General features: G+C 33.3%; 3 protein-coding genes across 4 annotated transcripts; 2 read left to right on the plus strand and 1 right to left on the minus strand.

Moving 5' to 3' along the window:
- Window positions 1–1532: 1532 nt before the first annotated feature.
- On the plus strand, window positions 1533–4587 carry LOC131847659 (optic atrophy 3 protein homolog). Its single transcript, XM_059197279.1, has 4 exons — window positions 1533–1777; window positions 2859–3027; window positions 3108–3250; window positions 3892–4587. The coding sequence occupies exons 1-4, from the start codon at window positions 1636–1638 to the stop codon at window positions 4215–4217; spliced, it is 780 nt and encodes a 259-aa protein (XP_059053262.1). The 5' UTR covers window positions 1533–1635; the 3' UTR covers window positions 4218–4587.
- Window positions 4588–4693: 106 nt separating this feature from the next.
- On the minus strand, window positions 4694–10718 carry LOC131847657 (DNA-directed RNA polymerase III subunit RPC6). Its single transcript, XM_059197278.1, has 4 exons — window positions 10239–10718; window positions 9867–10071; window positions 9501–9752; window positions 4694–5784 (listed from the first exon to the last, which is right to left on the minus strand). Exons 1-4 carry the CDS (start codon window positions 10436–10438, stop codon window positions 5548–5550), a joined length of 894 nt encoding a protein of 297 aa, XP_059053261.1. The 5' UTR covers window positions 10439–10718; the 3' UTR covers window positions 4694–5547.
- A 376-nt stretch (window positions 10719–11094) lies between these two features.
- LOC131847621 (glucoside xylosyltransferase 1) lies at window positions 11095–17096 on the plus strand. Of its 2 annotated transcripts, none has more exons than XM_059197230.1 (7): window positions 11095–11262; window positions 11472–11680; window positions 11898–12207; window positions 12508–12700; window positions 13601–13716; window positions 14707–14889; window positions 15502–17096. In XM_059197230.1, the coding sequence occupies exons 2-7, from the start codon at window positions 11565–11567 to the stop codon at window positions 15679–15681; spliced, it is 1098 nt and encodes a 365-aa protein (XP_059053213.1). In that variant the 5' UTR covers window positions 11095–11262; window positions 11472–11564; the 3' UTR covers window positions 15682–17096. The 2 variants fall into 2 exon arrangements, with proteins under 2 accessions (XP_059053213.1, XP_059053214.1); XM_059197231.1 differs by having other exon boundaries at window positions 11118–11198.
- The last annotated feature ends 1754 nt before the right edge of the window (window positions 17097–18850 follow it).

Genomic DNA, 18850 nt, shown 5'->3' on the forward strand with positions numbered 1-18850 from the left:
TCCATAGTTCCGGGCAGTTTTTACTGTTAGCTTGATGATCTCCAAGACATAGACAGCAGCAGAAGTCTTCTTGCTGCGTACAGTTTTCACCTGAATGTCCTTTACTACATTTATAGCACCGTGGTGTAGAATGGCATTGATCCTTAACATGACCATATCGACAACAGTTATAACATTGTATTGTTGGCTATATGTATATATCTACAGGTAATGAGTTGTAACACATAAATACACGTTTAGGAAGTATTTGACCATCAAAAGTTATAATAACAGTTTCTGTGTCAACAAATATGGATTCACCATTAATAATATTCTTACGTCTAATTCTTCTAACTTTAAGTATTTCTCCACAGCCAAGTGGGACAGAAATGTTCCTTATTACCTCTTCAGGGGACCAGTTTGAGGGAACACCCTTAATAATTCCTATTCTAGTAAGATTAAAATAGGGGACAAATGCTTTATAATTCTGTTGTTTTAAACGGTCACAGTCAATGAAGGAATTGGCATCAATAAAATTAGAGAATGACAAAGCTAGTCTATTCCTACCAATTTTTTTCAAACTACAATTAATAACGTTTTTATAAGCACAATTTTTTAAGAGGCGACCAAAGGCAATTGGGTGTACAGTAATTCTGTCATCCGGCGAAGACTGCTCCTTTTGGATATGGACTACATAAGGTGCCGCATCACCTGATTGATAATAAAGCCTAGCTACTGACGGTTGTAACTGACTTGAACCAGCATTATCCATTTTATCCTCATTATTTGCACATGTTACAGGAGGTTGCTCGACCTTATTCTCATTATCCTCTATATTTGTACATGTATTAGAAGAAGGTTGATCACCTTCATTTACAACAGCGCATTGACAAGTGTTCTCTTGATTTTTAGAGTTTCCTTTAGAACCGCGATTTTTTCTTCGCTTTTTGTTACAGTGTTTATACACATGTACTCATGTATCTGCTACTGCAGATATACGTTTTCGTTTAACTTTCAAATTCTCCACTAGGGTAAAAGAGCAATCAGTATCCATGGAGTCATTTTCATTATTGCTAATAGTTACGTGGAGGCCCACCTGAGGGCCTGTGCCCCCAGGATCCTCAGGAGGGTCCATATATAAATTAAATAATTATGACTTACCTATGTTACAGCTACTATAATTACACTAATAAACAAATAAAATATATATAAAAGAGTGAAAACAACTATAATATCTAACTTAACTGATCACTATTAAATTTTTATTTAATTCTTAACAAAAAAAACACGACCACCAGATTCTATGTTTCCCGCCTTTTTTTCTCTTGTAACTTCTTGTAGTTACAAAAAAAACAATAGAGAAGGAAGTTTCCTACTCTATTGTTTTTCTATAGGGTAGAGATTTCATATTAAAGTGCTGAATCCAATGTGCTTTCTATTATCATAAAAATATTTTAAAGTAGCAGCCGTATTGAGTATGACAGTTGTGTGTTGTGTCTGACATCTGTACTAACCGTAATCTTTGACCTTTATGTTCTGTGATCATTTGAAATCTGTCTGAGATCTAATCTGTGGATCATTTCCAATGGTTTTCTTGGCACAGTGATTCTAAGAAAAATCAATTTGTAGGCCTATTTCCTATTGTTAAAAGTAACAATGGTTGTTGGAGCCTTTCCCATTGCTAAATTATCTGTACTTTTAGTCAAACAGATAAGCAAACCCATTGCAAATGCTTGTAAAGAACGGGCCAAAAATAGTCCATTTTTCAGGACTTATGTTTGTATGCCTCCAGCGCAATGTAAGTATAATAAATTTTCTAATACATTAGTATTATGTACTTAATACTATGACATTATCTATTTTCAAGTCTAATATCTTATGGGTAAAGGTGGTATAACGTTCCAATGGCTTTTATCCGTTCATGTAACTTCTCATTCATACACCCCAGTTCTGGAATGTAATCAACAAATGATTCAAACTCCACCATTAAGTGGTATGGTTCATCCTACAATAAATCAATTGGACCTTCTCTAGTAACAGCATTCATCCACTTTGTCATTGGTATATATTATGCTGAATAGATGTAATATTTTGTAAAATGAAGGAATTGGTGTTTTTATTTCTTTTTTATTGATGTTAATGGAATGAAGCAACTGCCTGCGATTACGGTTTGCGCTGGCTGGTATCCCACTCGTGCAGCAGCGGAGGCTGCTAAAATGTGCATGAAGTTAGGTCAGGCAGCTCATAGTGGCAAAAGGCAAATTACTATGATAAAGGCAAATTAATATGATACTTATTTTATTTTACAAATTCCTTTCACATTTTTAAGCGTGTAATCCCCTTACAGAATGAAATTTGCTTTTTTTTCTTAGCTTCAGATATATATAAAAAAATCGGATTTTTTATATTTATTATAAACATCGGATATTTTAGTACCCTGCAATATACATAAGTAAAAGAAATATTGTTATTTTGCTGCACTTTTCTATAATGTAATGTTTATTTTCAGCTTTTCTCTACTGTTCTAATAAAAATAAATAATCAAAACATCATTTTTATCATAAAATTTTTATATTAGTTATTATTTTTAATATAACACTAGCTATTCGCCTCGGCTTCACACGGGTGTAAATGTATTATACATATAAACCTTCCCCTTGCATCACTATTAAAAAAAACACTACAAAATCCATTGCATAGTTTTAAAGTTTTAAGCATACATAGGGACAGACAGTGACATCGCCTTTATATTATGAGTATGTTGTGAAGACAAAGATAGGTGTATAGGAACATTTTGTACAAAATGGTTAGTGTTAACTCTTAGAATTATGTAGGTAATTCATATAAACCGATTTTGATCATATATGCATTTGTTTTAGTTTACAACTGGTGTGAAGTAAAAGCAAAAATGTGGATTCTCAATTTGGGTAAACCTGTTAATATTCCAGTGTTAAGCCAGGAAATGGCAATTGAATTAGGAGCTAACTTGCTTGGTGAAACTGTTATATTTGTTATTGGTGCTGGGTTATTAATAATAGAATACAACAGGTACCTGTATCCATTATTAATGTCATTTTGTTACATATTTCTTTGAGGTTACTTATTTAACCTAATTTGTTGTATTGTAGGCAAAGTAAAAAGGAAACTGCAAAGGAAAGTAAAAGGGAGGAGGAAATGCAACATATCACAACTACTATAACAGATCTGTACTTCAGAGTTCAACAACAGCAAACACAGCTCAGGGAAATGGAGAGAATTATTTATTCCATAAGTATGTACTTATTTTTGTTTTATTCAATAGCAGTCTTTCCTGTTTGTATTATTATTTCACCACCAACTAGGATAATATATCTTAGCAGTGAAATAATAAAGAAATATAAAGTATAGGACTAAATGATAATATTTTAATAAAGTAAAATACTATTATGAAGTAATGATAAAGAAATAATAATGTGATAATGTAAAATAATGGGCTAGGTTAACATTTTCAGATGAAAATATCTTTTTTCATGTTTTTTATTTGTTCGGCTTTAGCTTTAGACCTTACTTATGTTTGGAAGATAAAATATGAGAAAGTTTGGATTACATTTAATTATTTTTAAAGCTGTAAATAAAAAATGTTGTTTGATAGTTGTAACCTACATGGTTTTTTTTAATAAAGGTTTGAAAAAACTTTTTTGTAAAATTCTGATAAATAGTTTTAAAGTTATGAAGAAACAGATGTACTTTATTGCTCTACGAGTGCTTAGGTAAAAATATATAACTTAGGCTTAAATTTCTAAGTATGCTATAAAAAAAGTGAGATGGGGATTGAAGGCTAAATCAGGCAACAAACAAATATTATTATAAAATAATCTAAATATGAAACAAAGTTATATATGCTAACTAAAAATATATATTTATATTTTCTAGGTGGACAAAAACAGCCTGTACCTGAACCACCATCTGACCAAACTCCACCAGGGCCTCCAACTGCATCACCATCATCACAGAATATTAGTCATAATAGAAACTATGAAGATATGCCACTACCACATACTCCTTATCCCAACAAAGGAATAATTCTTCAGTCTCTTAACTATATTCAAATGGATGTTTTAAGTTCATTGTTTCCTTATAATGGTAGTAAACAAAATATATATATAGAAGAAAAGCCGGTACAGCAGCATCGGCGAGGGCCGGCGGTTTTGTCACAAGCATTGTACAATATCGAAAATAATTTCAGAAGTTTATTTTAAAATTATTTACCCTCTTACTAGATGCCAGAATTTTAGCCAAATATTAGGGAAGTATACTAAATAATTATATTATTTGCTTTATGATGAAGATAAAAATATCCTATATGGGCACTTTATTGTCATGACAATAAAGTAAATTAAAAATAATAAATATCAGCAAGTATAAACAATTAAATATCCAAACGTCACTTTGCTACAATGTTTTCGCTATGCAAAAATTTCGGTACCCACAAGTTTCTTATATATCGTGTGACTTATATAAAATCATTATTAATTAATATAATGTTTAAGCTTATATAAGTGTAGCACTTGAACGATATTTATAAATTAATATCTCATGTCACAAGTTTGTTGATTTAGTTGGTAGCATATTGCAGATACGTTTAAATTGTTATATGCAGTCTGCCCATAAACCATTTTAAATTATAGTCATTAAATTGACCTATACATATAATACAAAGTGTAAAATTGTACTGTTCACAACTATAGGTGTTATAAAAAAATTGGCAAGAGGCAACATGACTGCTTCATAATTTTTCATGTAAATATGTATAAATATACACTTAGGTACATTTTATGGTTTTGGATCAAAGTCCAATTAAATTTATATTCTTTGTAGTTCTTAAACTTGGTGCATTATTGGCGTACATTTTTTTAATAGATCATATTTTTGAGAATAATGCAAACATAACTAATAACATAATTATATGTAATTATTTGTATATATCATCAATTAGAATACTCAAATCATCATCATGATACAAAATATCATCAAATAGAACTCTTGAATTACATAGAGTATAAATTTTGAATTGGTTTTGGAATTCATTAATTTATTGTAGTCTACTTTTATGAAGTTGTAATTGTTTAGAATTACTATTAATAAATTACAATTATACATTTCGTTTTAATTTGACTAGAACAATGCAGTTTACTCCTAGTATTTATATTATATTATATATTATTTTGATTACTTACTAGTAATTTGGTTAAACTGAGATTAATAATAGGGACTAATGAACTCATTGCTACCAAGTTATCATATCAGGCGGACTGAGATTGATGTCCACACGATTGCCATTGAAGCCATTATGATTGGTTCCTGATATGGTGCATTGTTATGAGTATCTTAATGCTTGTATTCAAATATACAGTATTCAAAGGTAAATATGTCCATTTCAATGCTGTGAACAGTGTGATAGTTGATAATGCCTCCTATTACTACATCTAAGATATTAGTGTAGTTCATGTGGAATCTGACTCTTAATAGAAGTTGGTATAATATGGGATGTTCAACATAAATAGTACATGTGTATGAGAGGGAAATTTATTAATCAAGCCATTCATTCATATAAATGCAATCTTGTGGTGTAATCAGTCCTACTGAACAACATTTGTGTATAAGAGGACAAACTCCACAGGGTACTTGAACTAATCCGGGCGCAGGTAGAAGTGGTTCTATTGCACGAAACAATTTGCTACCATCAGGGTATGCAGTGCTTTCTGCTTTGCCATCATACACTAATGTATTTAATATTGTTATCACATCTTCTACTTCTAGCTTAACCTGAAAAGAAATATAAATATAATTTACTTTTAATAAAAAATTAGTTACATGGAGAGAAATTTTCTTTTAACATTTTTTTTTATACCACAATGGTGGCCATCAAGCATACGGCCCATCTGATGGTAAATGGTTATTGTAGCCTATGAACGCCTGAAACACCAGGGGTATCACTTGCGCGTTGCCGACCCTTAAGAAACCTTAATATACCCTTTTTGAAAAACTCTATGCTGTAGTCTCGTGGGAAAACCTCGGCAGGAAGTTCATTCCACAATCTAAGTGTACGCGGGAGGAAACTCCTCTGAAACCGCACTGTTCGGGACCACTTAGGTTCCAGTGTGTGGGGATGAATTCCCTGTCGATGGCGAGCGGTGCGGCCATGTGCGGCCGAACTTGTGATTTATATAACAGAAGTCTCTGGTCCGCAGTGAAGTACCGCCTCGCTCTATTGAGCACACCGAGCTTCTTGGACGCCAGCTTTACCTTTTCTTCCAGGTGATTGCGGAACTCAACAGTACTAGAGATGTCGACACCGAGAATCCCAATACTCTTAGAGATGGTAACGGACGTGTTCTGGAATTGAGGAGCCACAGCAAAAGGGGTTTTCTTAGCGGTGAACGTGCAGGCTTGTATCTTAGTAGGATTTAATTGAACTAAATTCAGTCGCCCCCCATCGAAGACTCTGGTAAGAGTACTCTCGATTTCAGCCACAAGCTGTTCGTTTTGCCTCCACAACGGAAAGAGGGATATTAGCACGGCCCGTGAAATATGCGTCCCCGGTACTGTCATCCGCATAGCAATGAAGGTTAACTGTGGTTAACAGATTATTGATATGCAGCAAAAATAGTGTTGGGGAGAGAACAGAGCCTTGCGAGACGCGTTAATGTCCATGCTATCGGAGCAATTACCGTCTACCACGGTTTTGATGCATCTGCCAGACAAAAAAACTAGCGACCCATTTGCATAATCCCTCTGGTATTCCGTACGAGGGCAATTTCGATAGAAGACCTTGATGCCAAACCCGATCGAATGCCTTCGCTATGTCAAGGCCGACTGCCAACGCCTCACCTTTACTCTATGGCAAGAGCCCAGCGGTGTGTGAGATACGCTAAAAGATCACCAGTTGAGCGATTATGGCGAAAACCATATTGACGATCGCTTAATAGATCGTGATCCTCTAGGTATCCAAGGAGCTGTGTATTAATTACACGCTCCATCACCTTGGAGACTAGAGATGCGATAGCGATAGGCCTGTAGTTCGATGGGTTTGATCTGTCGCCCTTTTTTGGCACAGGGTGCAAAAGGGTGGTTTTCCATGATTGCGGAAATTGCCCAGAGGAGTATGAAAACGCGAAGAGGCGCGTGAGTAGCTCAACTCAGGAGCACACTTCTTTAACACCAATGCCGGTATGCCGTCTGGCCCATTCGACTTGTTGACATCAAGAGACAGTAACTCTCGCCGGACTCTCCATTGCGGATATTTCCGGCATAGAGCTACCACACCATGGGATGGTAGTAGGTATGGTGTCCCTAGCGTCTAGAGTCGAATTTGAGGCAAAAAGAGCGCACAACAAATCGGCCTTCTCTTTTGCACTGAGTGCCAAGTTATCATCCGGCTTCCGTAGTGATGGTAAGGACGACTGACAAAAGTTACCTTCGGCAGCTTTGTCGCTCTCCTGACGAAGTCGAATTTGGCTCTAGCAATTGCCCTCTTACTAAACCTAGATGCAGCATTTAAATTCTGCCTCGCATCAGATACGCTCGTTCTAACAATATCATTGTTAGAACGAGCCGTGCCTGAAAAGCAGTTTGCTTAGCCTGTCTGGCTTGTCTGCAAGACCTACTAAACCACGGTCGCTTTTTCGCCCCTGAAGCAACAAGAAAGTTTGAAATACAGTATTCCATACCCGCAAGTATGACTTCAGTGACGGCGGCTGTACAGATATCGACGTCTTCTGATGCAAAGCAGTACTGCTTCCATGGGTACGATGCGTAGAATTCTCGCAATCTATCCCAATCTGCTGACTTGTAATGCCACATGCGACGTTGACACGGAGGTCGGGATGTGGCAGGACTTGTGCACGGTACCTGGGATCGGATAAGACAGTGATCTGAAGAACGAAGTGGTGCCTCCACGGTCACTGAATATCCGTCCGGATGTGTAGCCAGCAGAAGATCAAGTATTCTGATCTGGTATTCTCGTTGGAGAAAGCACCAGTTGTGAGAATCCATATGCCAGAGCAAACTCGTGAGCAGTTCTCCCCGCGTGGTCGATGAGCCGATAACGGAGCTACTCGGTGTAATGGGCATTGAAGTCTCCAAGTATCACTAACTTCGCGGAGGGACACTGTTCAAGAATTTTATCAGACGTCAATTGAAGGTGCTCAAAGAGTCGGGTCGTATCCTCGTCACCGCTATGAGACCTGTACAAGCACGTATAGATGCCGGTGTAGTCACCCTGATCTACTCGTACCCATAGAACAGACAGGTCTTTGTCTTCTAGACCAAGAAGGCGGCGACAGCAGATATCCCCCCGGACATACAAACATACCCCGGCACGACGTACAAATTTATGCTCGAGTTTATACCCAGGGTATAGTAGGTATGAAGTATCAGCCGGAGAGGATATCTGGGTTTCCTTAAGGAATAAAAGGGTCGCCTTGGCGGTCTCAAGGTGTTGGTGGACCGCATTGACGTTTCCGTGAAGGCCCCTGATGTTACAGAAATCCATATCTAATGTGGATTGGGGTGCCGCTGAAGTACTACATTTCCTTTTTTTGCTTCTGGTCATGGGTGATTTTTTTTAAGGTTAAAGGGGAGTGGTTGCACCGGTATCAGAAAGGACAAAAGGTGTATCAACGCATCCCAGCATTGCACAGGTTGGGCGACTTGGTGGCACGGCGACCGGAAGGTCGCCCCACTGGTGTAGTAGCCGGATCCACTCCGGTCTCCTCCTCCAGCACGACTACTTCACCAGGGATTATGCACAGGCGGCGGTTCAGCCTCCCAGGGCGGAGATTATATAATCCCTGGGTTCGGGAACCCAACAACCTGCAGGCGGCCAGCAGTTAACCGTTTCACGGGATCTACCTGAACGCCGCGCCGCCACTTCACGCCTATGCAATCCCGAGGCACTGTTGGACACACAGGTCCACCAATACCAGCACAACCAATCCCCATGGGGCTCTGGTCACCTTACTCACCACAGGAACACAGTGCTGTTGTGTAGTGCAAGTACAGCACTGTTTGGCTGTGGTTTTCCGCTTAGTGGAGGTACTATGCCAGTTCGGGCCGCCCCAAGTCGAGCAAGATGTATCGAAATACATCTTGCTGTGCCCTCCCTTCTAATAAAGGTAAATAATACATAGTATAAGGGAGGAGGGTATTATTAGTATAGTCAGTCAGTATTGTTTAGTAACCTATTTTATGCTAGCAATGAATATACTAATTTCAAACTTTTAACATTTGTCTGTCAGCCAGTTCAATTTATTCTGTAAGGTCTATTATTGATTATATCTCCAGTTGTATTCAGTTTCATCAAAATATTAGTAACAGCCTGGCTATGAAATATAAATCCTATTTGACAAACTATGAGATCACTAGTATAAATATGAACCTTACAGTTAGAAGTCAGGAAGAACTACTGCATGATAGATGAGTACTGTTATGACAAGATGTTACTTATTTTTATGTTACAGAATAAAATAATGTGATCATACATTACTAATTCCTAAATCAGCTATATATTTTTGTACTTCTGCAGCAGTGGCATAAGACTGTGTCCTTCCAAGAATTGGTCCACGGGGATTGTTCTTTATTTGGTCTGCCCTTTGCTGCAGGAATCTAAGGCACTGTCTGTTCAAAATGTCCACAAACTCAGACTCAAAATCTTGATCTTGATACCAAGCCCCACCTGATATAGATCTATCTGGTTCTAAATTGTACAGCATATATACTTTTTTCTTTGAAGCCTGAAATAAAAGGAGGTAAATAATTTCAAGCAAACATCATAATATGTATCTACAATTAATTGTGAAATAACAGTTATTAAAGTAAATTAATATATATTTAGATAATTAACTCACAGTAACACATTTGACGGCTTTTATTAGTTTCTTACTTTCTAAACTTTTGAGAACTTTATTAAGCTGTGTATTTGCTAAGTTGGAGCGAACCCTAATATCCCGAATCCATATACCTTTGTTACCAGCTTCTTCAATAAGATTAAAAACTACTTTTTCTTCATTGTCTGCACCTTTTACAGCTTGTTTATTTATCTGTGTTTTTAATCTGTAATAAAACAGAGACAATTGATTATTCAAGTAGTAGCAGTGAATAAATAAAAATAATAATTTATTAAAAATATATAGTTATAGAACAGAGGGAAAAATACAATAGTTTATTCTTGTATTAAAATTATAGAATATATATTTCAAAAATTGATAAAAATGTATCACCTGTATATTAATGAACCACCTTGTTTGAACAAATCTATCGAACCTTGCTGTAATAATCTATTTATCACTATTACACGCTCTCCTGAAGAAAGGTCAGGTAATGCAGCTGCGATGTCCTTATCTGTTATACCTTTGGGATTTTTCTTTGCGATATTTAGAATTTTTTCATTAATTACTTCTTCTGAAGAATTAGAAGTCATTATTGCAATAGATATATAATGCTATCTTTGATTGGTGAAAAAAGTATTTTATTCATATAAATAGTAGATATAATTTTCAAGAATAAAAATAATTTAATAGTTTTTTTACATTAATTACACTGATCTGGAAGCAATGTCCTTGTAATATCATAACATTTATAATATTAAAGGGTGCTTATTTCTTAAACGAAAAGCATACAAAAGTACTCAAACTAAACAACACATCTATGCTTTTAAAAAGCCTGTTGATTAAGTACATTTAGTTACTATTTCTTCACTGATACTAGTTGATTACTTTATCAATAAATATATGACGCTTTATTTACGATGTAAATATGAAATAAATATATATTGTTAGGATAGTGACTAAGGGTTAATTTAAATTTAAACAGCAAAAAAACATAATGAATGAATCGTTATTAAAAATAACGATTCCTTCAGTATGTTTTAATGTCAAAGCAAAGCGTAATAAGGTGTTTGTTTTTCATATTCCTAATAGTTTTTAATTATTCCAACTTGCTTATTTAGCTATTTTATTAAGTAATGTGTGAATGTTTTAAAATTAAATTATAGAATAATAAATAGTTTAAAAAATTACCTTGTTTCCAGCCCAGTAAAAATTTAAGAATAAAGCAACTTCATTTTGATTTTTGAAGTATGTTGTCTTATTTGTTTGTATTTTAAACTAACTTTAGAATTAAATAATAAAATGATAGAATTATGTTTCATTTGATCTGTTTTGAATTTAAAAGTTATTCCAGTGAGCTAAATAGTTTTTCTTTTCCAATAATCTTGCCATGTCTGCTGTATTGTTCTAAAAATATGTGTAGGATCTGTTGAATTATTTGTTTTTAATATTTTTAATATATGTAATAAATCTGTTTTGTTTAAAATACTATCCAATTCTACTAGATATAGATGTATACTATAATTGTTTTTCTGTTTGGTGGACAAAGTTATCATAATATTTTTTGATATAAGAACTAAATAAATAATAATCAAGAATTTTAGTTTATTGTTTTGATTTCTTTAGCTTACCTGTATGCGTCAATCTGTTATTATTTTTGACTATAATGCAAAAATACCATAATGCCTAAATAATTCAAATTTATTTAATAATTCAATAATGAGGAAACTAGCACTGTGGAAACTTAGTGTTTTATTGTTTGTGAGTTTTCTGAGTATATATTGTTTGTATTGCAAAACTTATACAAATAATTTAGACAAGAAACCTTATTCAAGGTAACTAACTTACTTTATTTTAATCTAAATTATAAATGACTATATTTTGAATGTAGTTTGTGATATTTCTTAGTATAATATTGTTATCTATATTCAATTTGTTAGTATAAACTAACAAATTTATTGTTGTATAGTAAGTTGTAATTTATTATAATGACTAAAAATGTAAATCAGCACCTTTATATTCTGATAAAACAATAAATTTATTTCTTTTTAGAGCTGTTGAAGTGCAACTTAAAAAGGAAGTGGAAAGAATAATATTGTCATTTGTAGTTTGTGACTCAAGATACAATGAATCATTGAATGTTGTGAAATCTGTATTAATATTTACAAAGACACCAGTACACTTTGTTATATTTACTGATGAAAACTTAAGGCCAAAATTCAATGAGACATTGAGCAAATGGAGAATTATGACTAAAAATCAGTTGGAGTTTGAATTACACAAAATAAATTTTCCAGAGGCCCATAAGGAGGATTGGATGAATCTATTCAGTAAATGCGCTGCTCAAAGACTATTTATTCCGGTAAAAATATACAATTTTTATTTATTGACACAATGGTTTTTAAGAGACATTGAAAAATTTTATATAGTTCTATATATTAAGCTGGAATATCTGAGGCTGGATTCTCAATGGAGAATCACCTCTCACGATATCAGATAGTCAACAAATCTGCTTATAGTCTGGAAGACTGATTGCATGATATAAATAAAATAAAAAAAAAATATATTATGATTATAATGTTTGTCTGAACAAATTATGTACAACTCTATACTATGTATTAAGAATTAAGAAATGGAAATTCAACTGAGATTTTTATTCTAGAAACTAATACCTCACATAGACTCCATGATATATGTGGATACAGATACATTGTTCCTAGGACCTGCGGATGAATTATGGGGTTACTTCTCCCAGTTTAATAGCTCTCAGATATCTGCAATGGCATTGGAAGATGACAACCCAAATGTGTCTTGGTATCCTAGATTTGCGAAACATCCATTTTATGGGAAATATGGTAAATATATAATTCAGATTATTATTAGAGCTTAATACTACACAGTGTATTATATGCTAAACGAAAGACAATTTCAAAAGCAAATAGTAAGCAGAAATGTTCTTAACAAATACATGTAAGAAGTTTTATGCAGTTATATTTAATTTTATCCAGGGAAAGTGTTTAAAAAATATATTTTTTGGGATAATATGTTGAAAAGCAAGGTTTTATCTATATAACATTTATACCAATGAATAACATTCAGGTGTCTGTTTGTAATTTCACAAATACCTATACAGACTCACAATAATAGTAATACTGTAATAATTTAAAAAAAGGTAACATCTTTTTTTATAGGTGTGTAGAACAGAAAACTGTTCTGGTTCTATATACTTATTCTATAGAGTTAGCCTACATATTTTGTCACTGGTGCTTAGAGCATATTACCCACTTATTTGCATGTGTAACCCCACTGCAATGCCAATTAGGAAGATTACATTTTAACATACATAAATTATTTGCAAATAATCAACATAGCTGTTAGTCAATATTCCACTGACAGTACTAACATACTTACAAAATTGTTTTATAAAATATTTTTAAAATTAGATCTTTTTCCCATTTTAATCTTCTACACTATCAGTTTACACTGGCGGTGCATCAGTGGAGGATGAGGTCAGGTCAGTTAACCCATAGGCAGACCTTATCACTTCTTTTTTGCCCATCTGTTGGTAAATAGCTATCATACTATGAGTAATAAATTTATCAGTAATGTATCATGATGGTTACCAGGGGAGATGGCGTGGAGGTCAATCTAACATGGTACATTGCTAGCAATGGGGACATCAGTCCACATTTCTAACAATCCCCTTCCTCACAAATTACTGTAGTTCTAGATAAAGGCAATTATTGCATTTACAGGTGTGAATTCTGGTGTGATGTTGATGAATTTAACGCGTATGAGAACCTTCAGCTGGGTTGATTATGTCACTCCCATCATGCTGAAATGGAAGCTTTATATTCCTTGGGGAGATCAGGTACCTTATCTTAATTCCTTACTTATATTACTAAGTAAATATAAAATATATCTTTGATCTATTATTCAAGATGGTAGCCAGAGATGTTATATATACAGGTATATTATTTATTTTCTGTATGTTCATAATTAGCACCTTCTATATATATATATATATATATACATACTATATATGTATGTAACTAACGCAACCTCAAAATGTGTTCAGATGACATTGTATATTTAAAATGTTAATATACAACAATATTAAAGCAGCATTGATTTTGCTAGAGTATTTATTATCATTCACCACCGATGTACACTACTTTATTTTCTGTGGTTGTACTAGTTGGGATTGTTTATCAGACGTCTAGATTAGACTTCTTATACTACATAAATATAGTTGATTGGTGGGACAAGAAGTTCTCTTGCTTTGATAGTCTCTTATTATGCCAATCAATAGGTAGACTACTCAACTAAATACAGACATGGAAACGCGAGAATTAAATTACATAAAATAATTACATCCATCATAAAAACAATAATGTTACATAGCGTTGCAACTATTATATAATGAGCATTGAAATTACAGGAAAATACGTGTATAGGTAGAATAATAAATAAAAAATATGTATAGAAACACGTAATAAAAATAAGTAATTGTTCTGCATAGTTTAAGTAGGATCAAAAAAAAAAAAATGACAGCATCAAACAGGACATAGTGAAACATATGCAGATTGAAATTGTGATTTGAAATATGTATTACATTAAGACCGCGGAACGCGTGGTTAAAATATAAGTTCAAGAGAAAACACCTAATGGAAAAAATTGCAATAAAAAATACTATTATAAATAAGCGCTATGAAGGTCATTTGTTGGCCGCAAAACCGGAACAATTTTTATTTGTTTTACTAACGTCATTTACTGCTTATGTGCATTTCTTAATGTTATTTGGGTAAACAACATAAATTACATGTGTATGTTATATTTTGGTAACATTTTGTCATCACAGGACATCATAAATATAATATTCCATTATCACGAGCGCGCGGTGTTCGTACTACCATGTCGGTACAACTACCGCTCCGACCAGTGTATGTACGGCGACGCCTGCTTGGACGCCACCAAAAGAGGAATCTTCCTCCTCCACGGAAGCCGTAAAGCGTTTCACAGTCATAAACAACCTGCCTTTGAGGTAAGCAATATCTTCGGAATGTACAAAATAAATTTTGTGCATTGGTAATTTATAATTTTTGCAATCATTAAGGTTCGTTCCTGTTTTTGTCTCATGCTAGTTTCTACATAGCAGTATTTTATACAACAATTAGGAAGGTACTTAAATTTATCTATACCCTATACGCATAAAATAATCATAGTAATTGTAATCTTTGTATGTCATACCATACGTTTCATTTCAGGTTCGGTATTAGAGTTAACCCTGTATATATGCTAAGGTTATATAATATGTATCTTATTAATATTATAAATGCGAAAGTTTGTGAGTATGGATGGGTGTTTGTACTCTTTCACGCAAAAAGTACTGAACGGATTTTAATGAAAATTTATAGTAACATAGCTTATACATCAGAATAACACAGGCTATAATTTAAAAATATATTATGTAAATTGAGCGATATATAAGTGTGATGCAGACGAAGTCGCGCGGGTCAGTTAATGTAGGTATTATACCATATATACAATTGAGTTTGACTCTAGGTAAAAATATATCTTCATAAAGTGTTAAACAGCTAATCTATCTAATAAACAGGTAATCTTCATTTTCAACCTAAGGTAATTTTTTTTTCAGGCGATATATCGAGCAATTAACGAGTATAATATTGGTACCGATACAACAGATATTCTTTTGAATAAAATGGAAAAGTATTTCATGGAGGCGCCTACTTCTAACTGCGGAAACTTAAAAAATGCCTTTTTTCGAGTACCCATTAATACTTCTAATCAATTAAATGGCAAACCCAATAGATAGCTTGTAGATTGATTCAATCAACTATAGGATATTATTGTTATTAGTATTAGTCATATATAAAACAATACAGGTTGATTTTGATTTTTAAAATCAGTTAAGTATTAATGAAAGTATTAAATTAGGCATATGAATGTTTATTTTCGAGAATGATCTTTTGCACTGTAAGTTTTTTTTAATATGTGAGATTAATGAAGTTTTTAATACTCAGTGTAAAAAAGCAGTATTTCATCACCAAAGTTTGATATTCAACAACCCTATTACCAATTTTATTGTTGGTGTTTCAATTGCAAGGTTAAATTACTGCCTCACATATTTTAGGCATTTTTGAGGTTTACATTTGACACTGGAAATTCCAGATTAAAATTTAAAGGTGCAGATATAAATTTATGTTTAAGGATACCTATAAGGATTTGCTTACCTTAGAATGTATACCTACTTTTTTATTTATAGGTACAGTATTTAAGCATCCCGTCCTTGTTATACCCACATACGACTTACCGCTATGCGAGGGCTTATCGATAGCCACAAGTATCGACATCGCAATTTTAGCATCCAATATATGCCTTGACTAAGCTTTAGTCTGACAGGGATGGCTGATCATTACCTCCAAAAAAATTAAATTGTTGCTAGCCCATTTAAATAAAATCTAATAATATTGAAAAGAGTATTTATTTATCTGTTTCAGCTGACTAGTGTAAAAGGATCTGTTAAGTTTGGGTTCACGCAATGCTATAGCATACCGTAACGGCCGGAGTTATTTATTATTTAATAAAAATACATTAGAAAAAAACGATACCTATATCCACCCCTTCACCAGGGGTAAACTCATGAAAATGGCCAAAAAGTACCAAACTTTTGTTGCATAATTACACAATAGATCTAGTAAATAATAGTCTAAGTTTAACAACTTTATGGTTTTCGAAGCAATGATAGCAATGACATTCCTCTTAAAGTACTAACCTTACGCTCCCGATTATTTATTTAATCTGCTAGTAATAAATATTTGACAGTGTGATGATGATTAACATACACGCAAATGATTGTATAATATTGTATATGCAAGCTATGCATGCATACCGTCTTTTTACTGTTGTGTCCAGCGGTTAGTTAACCATCAGTAATGGTCATATTTTAAATCACTTGATTCGCGTTGTTATTGTACCTATTCCAATAGAAGGGAATGTTGCCACAAAATAGTTTTCAGTCTTTATTACCTACAAACTTATAACGCTAGAGGATGCCACCCACAAATTATTACTACCTCTACCTGATAGTGTGTGCGTATTAGTTAATGAATTAGCCAATGAAAAATCTTAGTGGCGTGACTTAAGTTATCCAGTATGACATTTATGTTTTATAGATCTCTATATTATGTATTTATTTGAAAATGTTCAAGCATCAAAATAAAGTTTTATTGAGATATTACCATTTCATTTATTGTATACCAACCCTTTCCTTCATAATTTGTAGGAAGTATGTATATATATATGTGTGTGTGTGTGTGTGTGTAATGTATACATGAACATACACGATATGCGTAGAAATTTATTATATGCCTTATTTGTAGTAAGTAATACTGGATAAAGAAATACGACAAAAGAGATGAGATCTAAATGGGTGCCAAGTTCAATGGTCTGTCCTGAAATGTATTTATAACAATATAAAATATCATTTCTTCTTATAACTTAGGATAATATACTGTAGCCTAAGGTCTAACTTGGCCAGTTCTCATATACCAATTATTACTTTCGATTGCTAGTTACTACTAATATTAAAATAGGAACCGACAAGTAACATGTTTAGAACTTGCGAAGGCTACAGTATATTTCGTATATGAAAACTAGCCAAGTTAGACCTTAGGCTACAGTATATTATCCTAAGTTATAAGAAGAAATGATATTTTATATTGTTATAAATACATTTCAGGACAGACCATTGAACCTGGCACCCATTTAGATCTCATCTCTTTTGTCGTAAAAGTCAACAATCAAGGCATATATCATAATATTAAACTCGGCTATCATTTTACATTTATGTTTTTGATGGGATATCATTACTTTTTGTACATAAATTATACGAGGTACTTATTTATAACTAAATTAATACCAAATTATTTTTGATAAATTACTGTATTTTTGTATATTTACGGGGTATAATTGTCTTTTTTTTGTGTTATTTTCTATATTTTCTTGTAACTTTTAAATGTTCAAGTGCAATGCCAATTCAGTATCAGGAATTTTTGGGCAAATCGGGGCGGTATAACGTCCACAGATGGTTGTACTCTACAATAGAGCTCTCGTGACTTGGATCTAAATTGTTAAGACGTACTCCATCTAAGGTTTTAACTCTGGAGAGTCCAACGTAAACCTGCTCTTTATTAAATATAGAGGAGCCTATGTTGAGAAGAGGACTGCCAAAACTAAGGCCTTGTGATTTGTGGATAGTAATAGCATATGTTAAGCAAATACGGAATTGTTCTCTTTCAACATATACATTATTTAATATCTGAAACTTCGTATTGACACGTTATAGTTTGTAAAGACGATTATGTAACAAATTGACTGTTATCTATTGAATTCTCAAGAAAACAATTTGTTACCAATGAGTTCTCATTCTCGAGTTAACTATACATTCCTACTTATAACTATACTAAAATTGTTATTAATTTTTGGTTTAAACTATTGTCTATACCATACGTATTTACTAAAATAATGTAATAATAATATATCCACAAATATATAAGTATAATTTAAGAAAGCTATGAATTTCGTAGCATAAATCGCAACCTTATAGGTTAGATATCGAGAAACAAAACATTGAGTTTTATTGCACCGCTCCCACACGGCGCCGCCGCGGCGCCCTATACCGAAATGCCTATTAATTAATAATTATTTATAAAAATAATGATTTTACACTATCGATGTGCGCTAAATATTGAAACAATAATTAATACCAAATCTCAGTTAATAACATAATAAATACGAAATTCGACTATACTCCTAGTTATAAGTACGAGTATATTTTAGACAGAATCTAAATTATAGCAACTAGTGTTTACCGCTCAATGCAATATTTGAAGTTTGCTAGTTATCGACACTGATGTGAAGGGGTCAACGTAAATTGGTAATGATCGACGTTTTCATACAATATTACTTTCCGTCCAGTACAA

The sequence above is a fragment of the Achroia grisella genome, unplaced genomic scaffold, assembly GCF_030625045.1.
Source record: "Achroia grisella isolate CSIRO2021 unplaced genomic scaffold, CSIRO_AGI_Agris_v1 utg540, whole genome shotgun sequence".
Lineage (NCBI taxonomy): Eukaryota > Metazoa > Arthropoda > Insecta > Lepidoptera > Pyralidae > Achroia > Achroia grisella.

What these genes read in the sequence shown, in the direction of transcription:
- LOC131847657 (XM_059197278.1), bottom strand. Translation starts at nt 10,438, where the DNA reads ATGACTTCTAATTCTTCAGAAGAAGTAATTAATGAAAAAATTCTAAAT. An exon ending in GGTGGTTCATTAATATACAG is followed by an intron (nt 10,072 to 10,238) that starts GTGATACATTTT and finishes GTTTTATTACAG; the next exon opens with ATTAAAAACACAGATAAATA. An exon ending in AAGCCGTCAAATGTGTTACT is followed by an intron (nt 9,753 to 9,866) that starts GTGAGTTAATTA and finishes CTTTTATTTCAG; the next exon opens with GCTTCAAAGAAAAAAGTATA.
- LOC131847621 (XM_059197230.1), top strand. Translation starts at nt 11,565, where the DNA reads ATGAGGAAACTAGCACTGTGGAAACTTAGTGTTTTATTGTTTGTGAGT. An exon ending in GACAAGAAACCTTATTCAAG is followed by an intron (nt 11,681 to 11,897) that starts GTAACTAACTTA and finishes ATTTCTTTTTAG; the next exon opens with AGCTGTTGAAGTGCAACTTA. An exon ending in TCCATTTTATGGGAAATATG is followed by an intron (nt 12,701 to 13,600) that starts GTAAATATATAA and finishes TTGCATTTACAG; the next exon opens with GTGTGAATTCTGGTGTGATG.
- LOC131847659 (XM_059197279.1), top strand. Translation starts at nt 1,636, where the DNA reads ATGGTTGTTGGAGCCTTTCCCATTGCTAAATTATCTGTACTTTTAGTC. An exon ending in TTAATAATAGAATACAACAG is followed by an intron (nt 3,028 to 3,107) that starts GTACCTGTATCC and finishes GTTGTATTGTAG; the next exon opens with GCAAAGTAAAAAGGAAACTG. An exon ending in GAGAATTATTTATTCCATAA is followed by an intron (nt 3,251 to 3,891) that starts GTATGTACTTAT and finishes TATATTTTCTAG; the next exon opens with GTGGACAAAAACAGCCTGTA.